General features: G+C 51.2%; 1 protein-coding gene across 1 annotated transcript; it reads right to left on the reverse strand.

Annotated features, from left to right (window-relative positions):
- Positions 1-3,117: 3,117 nt before the first annotated feature.
- PtA15_4A870 (uncharacterized protein) lies at positions 3,118-6,558 on the reverse strand (the record flags this gene model as incomplete). The annotated part of the gene is made up of 5 exons (XM_053168799.1): positions 3,118-4,035; positions 4,115-5,233; positions 5,350-5,525; positions 5,613-5,842; positions 5,915-6,558. The coding sequence occupies 5 exons, from the start codon at positions 6,556-6,558 to the stop codon at positions 3,118-3,120; spliced, it is 3,087 nt and encodes a 1,028-aa protein (XP_053019972.1).
- Positions 6,559-12,624: the final 6,066 nt, after the last annotated feature.

Below are 12,624 nucleotides of genomic sequence, written 5' to 3' on the forward strand. Positions count from 1 at the left end.
ATCTAGATGGCGCATATCTCAGGACTGATAGGCAAACCAGTGGAAACCAACCCCTTTGAGGAGTATGATGTGGTGATAAAGACAAACACAAAATGTCACAATGACCACAGTCAAGAATGATACGTTTCTGAAAGGATAAAAATGAAACAATCAAGGATTGAATCTAGAAGGCGGTGTTCGCAAGCTGCCAGGGCGGGCCACACAATCACAAAATTGCGGCCATAGCGGTGGCTAAGCCAAGCTTTGTACATTAAGCGCGCCTAGCTTTGTAGATTAAGTGCATGCGGTGATCAAGAACTGCAAGGCTCTTCTGGCAGAATTGTTGAGCTTGGGCATAACTGGAAGCAAGGTCAAGAAGATCTGTGATCTATGTTGAGTCCACCCTTTTGTTCAAAAAGGATCCTTCAATTTTTGCCTGAAGAGACTCTCACTCTTGAGGTGATTCCTTTTTTCCAAGACTTGTTTACTATTAACAAGACAATTCCATTTCTGGTGACAACAAGCCCATGTACCAGGATAATTCCAGCTATGAAGGTACCTCAGCAATCAACACACATCTTAGGAGATGAGTGAGAAGGCCAACTTCATGTATTGCATTGTCCAGAAGCTAGATTTTTGACACTTTTGAGCAACCTTTTCTTGGCATCATCTCACTCCCCGAAGCCTTCAGGCCAAAAGCATTCAAGTACTTCATCAACCATTCCGAGACAAGGCTTGTTGTCAACGCCTGCCACATCATTCATGAGCTGCACTACGCACATGTGACCTTGTCCATTAAGGTCATCATCTCCGCCAAAAGCACAGGAACTCAAGCCTGTTGAGCCCAAGACTGTCTTTGCTGGGGACCAGCCCCGGCGCCTGAAGTTATTGGACTAACAGCTTGGCATCAGCATCCAAGAAATTGAAGCAAGGATGTTGGACACAGCACTTTCTTTGGGACAAAAAGTTAGACATGTGTACTGAAATCAACACCCTTTCACCAAAGCTTGAAGTTGTTCCCATCCTAGAGCTCACATTCCTTCAAGTCCAGCCTCACTGAATTCATTTGGCTGCACCTCTGGGATGCTTGGGATGCTCAAAGGGGTTGCATGACTCAATCAAACCATTGCTCTTGTGTGTTTGGGCAAATAACCTGGCTCAGGTTGGACAAAAGGGCACAACATTGTGTTCTTCTCTAAACTCAGTGGCTACTGTGTCTCAGCCAACCAACCTATATATTTTATTGCAGCTTAGCTATGTTTTGAACTGCACTGATGCTCTGGTTAGTGAATTCTGCCTTTCTTTTCCCCCTCCCCCCCACTTCTCCCACATTTTGTTATTTGTGACTCCTTTGACCTGCCAATTTTAGTTTATTTTTTCTGATGCTGGAGATTAGTTGGTTTTTTTTTTTCTGCAATGTCATGCATCCTGAGGGAAGAAGAAAAATCAAAATGAGGCCTGTCCTGATTGGGTGTTATTTTTCTTTTTTTGAGTTTTCTCAGATGTGTCAAACTGTGGTGAATGTTGAATGAGTGACAAGTCCCCTTGAATCTTTTGAACTGACTTATTTGTGATCCATACTTCAAATAAGAAGAAAGCAAAGTTTGATTTTCTCAAACTTACGGGTCTTTGTCAAGTTCCCCCAGGCTGTTCTGCAAAATCATGCAATGGTTTTACAGTGCCCTATCAAGTGTTTAGGGTGGTTCCAAAGCTTTTCCACCAGACCTCTGGCTAAACAAAATTCACAGGAACCTGTACATACCTGGTAAAATTGCTTTGTTGAAAGGTTTTCCTCCACTGAAAAGTGGGAGAAATACTATGGAAAAATTTTCAAGTTTGAATTTGAGCTTGGTGGCCTCTTGCTGTGCTGGGGTTTGCAGCGGCGAAGCCGCCTTGGCCTCTAGTGAAAGAAAATTTATGAATTTTGGGGTTTTCCAAATACTTTTTATTTTGTTATATTAACTCTTCTAAAGTCATTTCACACACCCATTGTCCAATCCTCATGACTTTAAGTCTGTTGGTTGGTTGGGCTTCTGGAATGAGCTTTTGGGGGTTTGGATATCTCTGTCAAGGTACTGTACAACATACTCCTCTACATGACTGGTTCTCGCCGGTCATTGAGTGGAGTATTGACAAAATACTCCTCTACATGACTGGTTCTCGCCGGTCATTGAGAGGAGTATTGATAAAATACTCCTCTAGATGACCGGTTCTGCATTCCAGGTCCAAAAATGACTGTACTTCTTTATTGTTTCTCCATGGGTTTATTCAGCATGCAAGGAAGTTTCAAAAAACTCCAAAATTGACGAAAAAAGCCGGTCTAGTGATTTGTAAAAAAATCTAGTATTTTGTTCAGTGGGTGAAGAAGTCCGTTAAATTCATACAAGCCCATGTCTATGGGCTTATGGTATGGTATAAGCACATGCCTATGGGCTCAGGGCTTATAGTGTATATATGCTCAGGTCCCAATTGAGGGGACCAAGCAAATATAACTTTTCTTTTTGGATGGAGCAATTGCCAAGCCCACTTAGATTTGGGATGTACATATAGCCTCCAAAGACCCCAAAGATGTAGTCAATGTGAGGTTTGGGTCTTCATGAGGCCCGTATCTGGTTGTCAAAGTTTTCCTGTGGCTTGGTACTGGCAGATGACTAGTTTCACTGCCATTCTCGAGATCCTTAACTATTTTGGAATATTCCTGTTTACATAGTGGGATATAGTATATACAGCCACCTATATATGTATATATGCATATTTAATGTAGATATGAATGATCAGGGAAGACAACGCAAAGCAAAAAGAGCGTCCAGAAAGGTCAAGAAGAAACAAGATTTAGTTGGTGTGTTTTTGGGGCGGGTTCTGGGGTAAGAGGGCGCGAGAAGAGACCCAGGATTGGTCCGCACAAAGACACGTGTATCTGTTTTTGAATTAAGTGATTGATAGGATGGGAAAGGTATCTTTTTTTTATATGTAAAGCACAGCAAACAAACATAAACAAACCAAGCTGAAAGACGGAGAAGAAACACAATAATTGAAACTGATCACTAAATAGAGAAGGAGAAAAAGAAGGGAAATATGTAATAAATATATGGGAAAGTATGGTATTCTTTTACAAAATCCGCGGAGGGCGGGGGTGTATCAAGCGCGGGTGGGAGTTGGAGAGCGGGAGGTTCGATGCATGGTCAGTCTTGAGGGCAAATGGCGATGGAGTTTATCGATAGGGGACTCGGGGCAATCGAGGAGGTCGGGATGGTCGAGGACTTCCTGATGGAGTCTGGTGGAGAGGAGGAGCTGGTTATGATGGAGGATCTGGTCGGAGTGTTGGCTTTGGGGGAAGAATTCGTGGACGGTTGGAGCGGGGGAGGTTTGAGGGGAGGGGACGTTGGAGAGCCAGTTTTCGATGCGCTTAGTTTTGCGACGAGTGACGACGCCAGGAGCAGCAGGAAGGAGTGGGGCGGGAGATCTACTGGAGCTGGGGCTGCGTCGGACGGGAAGACTCTGCTGCTGCTGGTCGGGCGTCTGGGCCCGACTGTTACGCTGGCCCTCGTGGGCCTCGATCGACTTGTTCAGGGCCACCAGGCGCTCCGAGATCACCGTCAGTGCGTCCTCCTCGTGGGCCATCTCGGGCACCTCGAGCCGGCTGCTGGCCGCCTCCTTCCGTCGACCGGGCTGGCGCGGCTGCGTCGGCTTGGCCACCGGCCCGGCGACCGGAACCACCATCTGGAAGACCACATCCGCTCCGTTCGTCTTCACCACCTCAATGATCGAGTCGTGCCCGCTGTGGTGCACCATCGGCTCGGCCGTCTCCACCTCCGTCGGATTCGACACGCTCGTCGCCGTCGTCGGGCTTCCTAGATTCTCTGAGGATGATCCATCCCGTCCGTCTGAGCGCAGCTCGCTCCCCGAGCCCTGCGGTTCCTGACGCTGAAGCTCTATCTCCTGTCGGGTCACCGGGTCCGAGAATTGTCGTGCTGGATTCTCGAGCCGGGTCGGTTGGCTAGGACGTTGGCCAATGTTGGATGGCCCCTGACTATCATGATCACTGTCTTCATTCGGCTGATCAAGGAAAGATAAAGAGAAGACAGATTTGAATATGACAGCTCTGTTGAATAAAGAAAGGATGAGGGAGACTGACTTTGACATCTGGCAATGACTTGTGAACTTCCCTGAGCAGAGTATTAACCGAGAACCTGGAGCCGATGTGATGGTCCAAGTCGACAAAGGTGAGATTGATCTTGGGGGCGAGTTTCCTGCTGGCGAGGCTGACGCCGTCCTCAGCAGGGACAGCAAGCTGCTGATTGTTGCGGCTCTTGATGGGCAGGAGGGCGGCCATGGGCTGAATGACAGGGTGAGAGAGCGAGGAGCCGAGAGGCTGGAGAGTCCTGCGGCCATATTCATGGGCACGGCTAGCTCCGGACGGCTCGTCACCGGTGTACGTATCGGCCGTTCGAGGCCTGCGCAGGTGGTTGAACAGGCCGAGGTTCTTCATCGGGGTCTTGCGTCTCTTGTGATCAGCACCCATCAGATCCATGGCGTGTATGTCAGGCTGGCTCGCCTGGTAGCCAAAAGGCTCGCTACGGGCCTGGGCTGGGCTCTCCACAGGGTGGGTCTCTTCAAGTGGGGAATCTGGAAAGACCAGGTCGGGGATCAATTCCAAGGTATTTCGGAAACGAATCTCCCGCTTCTTTTTCGTCTTCGCCGATCTGTCTGCCTCCTCCTCTTCGTTGGACATGGCTATTGGGACATGCTGAAGGTTCCCGACATCCGTGGCATGGGTGAGCTCAGATTGAGTGGTGTTCCCGAGCGTTATCTTACTGTTCTCAGCCGGTACTTCTGAGCTTGGAGGTGGCTGTGGACTCGAGCTAGGGTTCGGGGGGCATTCTGCGACTGGATGAAACCCTATGAGGTTGTGCAGGGAATGCGCTCTGACCGGACTGACGATACACTGGGAGCCGGTAAGCAGATGTTTGCCCGATGTGACGGTGTCTTGAATGGAACGGGAGGGCGTGCGGACCAGGCTGGCGACCATACCCAAGCTCGGTCGGGCTGCCGAGAAGGAGCGAGAGCGGGGCCGCTCGCGTCTCACTGCAGGCTTCAGAGGGCTCTCTTGATCATTCACACTGCTCCGACGCTTGACGGTTGGCGCAGATACTAAAGCGGTGCTCTTGGCCGCTCCAGTACCCGTAAGGATCAAAGTCTCAGGTACCGGTAAGGAGATGTCCGGTTTGGGTTTGGCTGCCAAAGGTTTCGTCGCCTGAGGCAATTTGTTGATTTTTGAGTCAAAACAGTCAAGACAATATTAAAATCCAATAGACGCCGGCTGATTTTTTTGTTGGGACAGGCAGATTGGGTTGACAAAATAAAACTGACAGGTGTGAGCCAGCGCTGAATCCAAGCAGCCTTTTTCCTCGGGCTCTGCCTTGACGGATTGTTATTCTGTGATTCGGAAAGGTTGAGAGATGGGGAGACTGAGAGACCACCAGGGTTTGGCTTATTGGGAAGGGGAGCGAATTTGATGCGACCGTTGGACCTATCTGTGATTTTTCCTGTATACAAGAAAATGGGATGGTGAAGGGTAAGGGTGGGGTGGAGGAGGAGAAGTTAGGTGTGTGACGGGGATGGGGAGTACGGACCTAGTTCTGAATACATCGTTAGTGGTAGGCTGTCAGGCTCATTCTGAGTTATGGGGGAGGAGGAAAGCAGGGGATGGCGACGAAGGAGGGAGTTGGGGTTGATGTTCAGATCAGAGGGGATGGCCTCGGAGAGGGGATGTCTGCCTGTGGAGAAAGGCTCGGGGGTGTTGGTAAGATTATAGCTGAGGCTCTGGTAGGCCAGCCGGGTGGGGGGTAGTCGAGGGACCGGACTCGAGGCGGTCTCGACCAAGGAGAGGTTACGGGGAGGGAGGGAGGATGGGATGGCCGGGCGGGATGGCGACCGAGCGGGCCTGTCGATCGAGTGAGTGGGTGGTAGCTGGGTGGCCGAGCGGCTCAGCGCAGGCTGGTAGCGAGGCAGGGCAGGCTGGTCGTGGGAGTAGGACCGGGCGGGGGGGGAGTGGACGGAGGGGGGGAGATGAGGGGCAAGCATCCGGCTCGGGTTCCGGGCGCGCAGGCTGATTGTTTCTGGAGGGGGGGGCAGGGGCGGGATGTGGGAGATGGAGCCGCTGGAGCGGTTCCGGAGGCTCATCTTCCTCAGATCGAGCGAGGTCAGGCCGGCGGTCTTGACCTCGGCGCGGCCGTTGATGGCCGGGTTGGTCTTGATCGGGTTGTTGCCGCCGATGGCCACGCCATAGAGCGAGACCGGGGCCAGCAGGGTTTCGGTGCGGTGGGTGGGCGAGATGGCGGCGGCGATGGGCTCGGGGATGCCGATGAGCTCGCCTGGACGGAGCCTGCGGGGCGGGAGCGGGAAGTTGACGGTGGCGGGCAGGGCCGGGGGCGAGTCGCTGAGCGAGGAGGGCGGGGAGAGGCCATGGGAGAGACGGTGGCGGGTGTTTCGTGGGGTTGCAGGCTCCTTGAGCGAGAGGAAGAGCGGGTCGAGCTCTGAGGATGCAGACTCGGACCAGGTGGATGAGCGGGCACTCATCGTGAGAGGAGCGCGGAAGAGGGAACAAGCAAAGGAGAGAGGGTGGATTCGGTTTGAGGCTCTTGGGGATATTTTGATGTTGCTTGGAGGAGGCTTGCGCTGCCTGGGCCGGCAGGGCAGAAGAAGTCGAAGGGGAGGGATGAAGGGAAGGTTGCAAGTGTGCCGAGCAGCAGCCACTTCTTTTAGGCCGAGGGTGGAAGAAGTATTCTATGGATGGTGTAAACAACAAGATTCAAGAAACGAAAGAAAGGTAGTAGTACAAGGAGATCTTCTGAGTGGCGAGATACAGCTCCGGTCGGAGTCTTCCGCGGGCAACAGATGGGGTGAGTACAGATGGAGTGTATGGTGTAGTGAGGAGGCAGATGAGGCTTGGTATAGATACGGGAGGCGGCGTTTCCTTCTTCTCGGTTGAGTTCGACTCGGCGTATGTATCTTGTTGGAGATCCAGCCCGTTCAAGCCCAGGCCTGTCGCAGCATGTGTCGTCGCGCGCTCGGGATGTCTGTCCGGTGGAGCCGAGTGCCGGTGGAGCGAAAGAAGGATGCCAGCTGGTTGGGTTGATGTAGACTAGAGGGTGCTTGGCTGGAGGGGGGAGGCTGAGGATTTAAAGGGGAGTGGCAGGCAGGTAGTCAGGGCACTCTGCTAATCTCCTGCAACGACCACGAAGCTCGAAGCGGAGATCAGGCACCACTCATCACCCCGCTGGACTCCTCGGCCGCGACGATGAGAAAGTCGCTTCTTCAGCGAACTGGACATGCATCGCCTGTTGACGGGATGAGTTGCCAAGTTGTCTGTGTTGGATGAGTGGTAACCAAGCAGCACACCACCCTAACCAATCCATCCAAGACGATCAATCCGGCTGCTGTATCAAAACAAACATGGGCACTTGAAATCTCCGCAAGCGAATGTAGTGCCATAGAGATCATAATGTGCAAAGAAATCCCAGGTTCAATAATTATCCATCAGCCCGCACGCAAATTATGTAAAGACCACTTCCGAGCCGGATCCCTCCCCAGCACAATTTAGGCCGGGCAGGAGCAATCCTGGTACACCTGGTACCGCGCCGGCCGCCCGCGGGGGACGTTGCTGCCACGGGGTAAGCTGTGTGGGCATGTCCCCGCTCCGTGGGCCTCAGTGAGTGTTCCGTCCCGCGGCGAACGGGTACAAGGCGATTATTGCCGGCGACGATCAGCTTATGTGCATTTCAGGGAGATGCCCGCCGAGGTGGAAGCCTCCCGGCCGACGAGCAGTCTGCCAATTCGGCGTGGTGCACCGGCGCTGGCCGGCCATGGGAGCCCTTATAGACTAGGGGGTTTCAAAGTAGACCCGCGGGATCAAAATGGACTCCTCGCGAATCTTCAGTCAACCTCAACAAAATAAGACCGTTATTAATCCCATGCCTCCCCCCCCCCCCCCGTTCCAGATCCCCCTCCTCTTCCAACTGGCCAGGACCCGCATGATCCGACTCCGAAAGAATTACCCTTGAATATCGTGGGTGATGGAACTCAGACGATGATATCGGGGAAAACTATGATGGTAATGGTGATGAACTTGCTCGACTGAGCCTCTGGCGGAGGAGACGTAGTCTTCTCCGCAGCAGAGAGCCGCAGCCGAGTAACCCTGTGACCCAAGTCACAACAGCCCCCCCTCGGCAAGGCTCTAAGAAACCTACCACCAAGAAAAGGCTGTGTCTACATACAAGCTGAGAAAGAGAATAGACTTAAAAAAAATTGAAAGATGAAAAAATAGAAATGAAAAACTAGAAATCTTCATCATAACAATCAAAGCTTCCGCCATCATCAAACTCTTCACAACCAGCCTCATAATTTTCAAACTCAGTGTTACCATAATCATTGAAATCTGGATGGTCATTATCTATGTAGTTGTTCTCGGAGTTGTAGCTGTCATTGAAATTGTTGTTTTCAGAGTCATAGTTGTTGTTGACTGAGGTGGATTGATCAGAGTGGTTGGGATAGTGATGTTCAGATAGTCGGGATGAGGAATGTTGAGGAGATAAGGAAGATTCATGAGAGGCTGGGGAGATATTGTTGAGGCTGTGAGTGTGCAGGTAGGAATTACGCCAGCGGGTTTCTTGCAGGTGTTGTTCGTTCAGGTGGACATTGTTTGGATGTTGATTGCGCAGATTGAAAGCGTGCCGGCGGTTATTGTGTTGGCGGGGATCCTGTGGTTGAAAACGCTGATTCCGGTTAAATATCGGCCTCGGAGCTTCGTCTTCAGAGGCGCTGTCATCATCGCGCAAATCATTGATTGGAGTCAGACGAAAGGATCTGTAGGGTGTATGTTGTCGAGGTGTTCTTGATAGCAAAACTTCATTTTCGTGGTCAGAGAATCGCTCCTTGGGCCGTCTCAAAACGAAGGGAGTCCGAAGCGATGGAACGAACGGACGTCTAGGAGTCATGACGGGGTCCGGCGGCGGCGCAGGTGTTAGGATCGGTCGAAAGAAAGCGGTATTGTCGGATGAAGCATGTACCGTTTGAGTAGTCAGAATAGAACCAATAACGGAGTTAGATTGGTGGCCATCTTTGCTTTCGTTGCTGTGAGAATGCGGTGGATCCACTTCAAGCTCGATGGGTGCCGCAGGTGTTGAGATAGGATAACAGCATTCAGGACCTAGTTCAACCTCTAACTCGGGCTGATCATCCAAATCTGGCTGGTCTTGCAACTCTGATGACAGCTCAGAATCAATCAAAACATCAACATCTCCGGCTATCGAGCTCTCGTCACAGTCACTGACAACGCTTGCATCTTGCATCTCCTCCAGCAATCGATGGTCTTCTTTGCGAGGATCATTAACCGTTTGATGCCGATAACTTGATTGCAGACTAAGACTCCGCGCAACAGTTTGGGGTTTGAGTGGTCCGTGTCGACCTTGAATACAGACTGGCCGATGACTCGCTGAACACTGCGCCGTTATGGACTCCTGTCGGGTCTGAGCCGTGGCAGTCGGTTGAGGGGATGGTGCTGAGTGCTGCCCTCGTCGGTGGTCCTGCGAAAATATCGGGAATAGTCGAACAGAAGTGATAGCGGTTGGGGGGGGGGATTTGTTTGAGAGGGAACGAGGGGATGGAATACCCTCGGCGGTTTGGTTGGATGGAAAAACTCAGAAAAGAAACTCAGAGGGAAGCCGGCGCGGTCGTCGGAAACTCGGATAGTGCTCAAAAGAAATAAACTCAGGAAGCTCGGGTACTCAAAACTCAAAAAAAAGGATACGGAGATGGATCGACACGATCCGGGATCAATAAACTCTCAAAACTGTGATGATATCTTTCTGGGGGGAAGAGAGTACCATGCGGATCCTTCCTCCAAGTTCGGCTGAACTTGGATTCAGGCCGCGACATGCTGCGCGACGAGCCCTCGTGCCCGCCGCACCCGTACAACTAAGATGAGCAGGGAAGAGAGAACAACCAAAAGAGACAACAACCAACAAACAAGGCCAAGAAAACAAACAAACCAAAAAAAACCAAACCTCCTCCAACTCAAACCTCTTGAGGATGCGGCGCCCGCCGCACGGTTGAGCCTTGAGATCTTGCCCGTGCATTTTCATCTTGAGTGCGCCCCAGAACTCCACATCTTCCCCCAGTTTGCAGTCTGTCCCTAGACTGCGCGCTGCTCTTGGATACGTGTTGCCGGACAGGAAAAAAAGAAAACCGCGATGGTATGGCTCACAGAGTGGCAGGTAATGCTTTGACGACGTGTAGAGTTACCCTAGGAGGTGCACTATTGGATGGAACTTACTTTTGCTCCTCCAAAACCTCGCGCGAAAAATACTTCTTGACTTGATCGGCCGCGAAGCGCCTCTTCAGCTCGGTGCCGTCCAACTCAGCCAAAATGTAAGAGCCTCCCTCGACTTGACGGACGACACGGTAAGGCCCATTCCACCGATGGGCGAATAACTGACCCCACTGTGTTTCTAGCGACCGGTTATACGCCATGACCATTTCCCCCGGTGCGAGAGCTCCGCGCAGCCGGCCGGAACGCTTGTTGGTCCAATATCGGACTGACTCGCGGCGTGCCTCCATCATTTTGCGATGGGCTATGCCCCGCGTCTCTTCGCTTCTCTCCAGCTGAATCGACCTAGCCGCCAGAAGATCCGAGGTTGTTCGTACCGATTCCCAGTCCACGCCGAGATAGGACTCCATTTCCAGGTCAATGGGCAATACTGCCCGTTGTCCGAAAAGCAACTCGTATGGGGAGTACCCCGTGGTGCGCTTGGTCGAGATTCGATCCGCAAACAGTACTAACGGAAGAAACTTGCGGCAGTGCTTGCCGCTTTCACCCGCTAACTTGACTAGAGCGGCCTTTAACGGTGCGTGTCCCCGCTCGACCATGCCCTGCCCCTCCGGGTAGTAGGGTGTGGATACTCGGTGCTGTCCTGGTAAAGCGCGCAGCATGTCCGCCAACGCACCGCCAAACTCTGAGCCGCCGTCGGTGGAATAGGATTGAGCCGGCCCATAACGCATTGTCCAATGTTCCTGGAGGAAAGAGGCTACCGCCTCGGAAGTGAGATTATTTAAGATCTTAGCCTCTACCCAGCCAGAGAAATCGTCCCGTGCAACTATGAGATACTTAGCTCCGCCTGCCTTCAAGTGCACGGCATCCATTGCCACTCGTCCAAACACCGTTGTAGGACTCTTGTGGGACACTAAATGTTTATTTGGTGAAAATATCCTCTGAGGGGGAAATAAATTGCTAATAGGTTGAAAGGCTATTACAACTTACGGGTGGTTTGAAAGACCTGCCCCTCTAATGGTACTATGCAAATAACTAAGAGTCTTGTAATCAATATTTATAAAGATGTGGCTGATTCCAAGATAGATCTTACTTTTGTATAGTAATCTCTATCAGACCTGGATTCCTCAAATCACTATTCTTGCAGATCTGTTACAACTTCTGATGCTGGAGGGATAATGTAATCCAGTGGGATCAATTATGTAAAATACAATTGTTGTTGATGTTGGGTTGTTGATGAGAAGGTTGGTAATGATCTCTTCCTTAAGCAATCTCTTGATAAGGCACTTTAATCAATACTAGAGCTCCTGGTTGCTACTACACTACTACTACTTGTTATAATTGTTGTTGATGAAGTTGGTAATAATCTCTTCCTTAACAATCTCTTGATAAGGCACTTTAATTACTACTAGAGCTCCTGACTACTACTACTACTACTGACTCAAACTTAACACTACCACTACCACTACCACTACCACTAAAATACCACTAAACTACCACTGTAACTAAACTAACCACTGTGACCAAACCTCTGTAGGCTGATGGGGAAAAGTCTGATGAGGGGAGAAAGGGCCTCCTTGTATATTGAAGGGTGAGGGATTTTTGCTCCAGGGAAGCTCCTCATGAGGGATTATTGCTGCAGGGGATCTCAACTACACAGCCTCTCATGCATGTACTGCGCTGCATGTACAAACAACGAGGGGTTTATGCTGCAGGAGACACTCAACTACACAGCATCTGCATGCGTGTGCTGCACTGCCTTACAAACAATGAGGGATTTATGCTGCAGGAGACGCCTCCTGTACATCTTATCTACCTGCATATGATGTGCTTCATGTACAAACAATGAGAGATTTATGCTGCATGAGGCGCTTGAGCTACACAGCACTTTCATGCATGTACTGCGCTGCATGATGTCATGTGTTGCTATGCAACCAAGCCATCTTTCATCCTCTTCCACACACTCTGCATCCACTGTCTAACCTGTTCCATTCCCAATGTTGAGGGTCAAGGCCTCTCCTCCCATCTTGCTCCTTCTTCCCTTCTTCCCCCGCACTGTATTACACACTCCCTCTACTATAATACCTCTGCAATGGGCTTTTGGCATTGTCACACATATGGAACACCACACCGTGGACTCTCCTGTTGGGTACCACTGCTCCAAAGGCCGTCGGAGGCTGCGCCTCTGACAGGCGTCGCAGCTTTGACACCAGCGCGCCACGGATTGCTTCAAAGAGGGGCACCAGAAACGCTCCGAGACCCGCCTATAGGTTTCCGTCACTCCTCTATGGCCCAAATTCTCGTGTAACTGTCGAAGA

This window comes from Puccinia triticina, chromosome 4A (assembly GCF_026914185.1).
Source record: "Puccinia triticina chromosome 4A, complete sequence".
Classification (NCBI taxonomy): Eukaryota; Fungi; Basidiomycota; class Pucciniomycetes; order Pucciniales; family Pucciniaceae; genus Puccinia; species Puccinia triticina.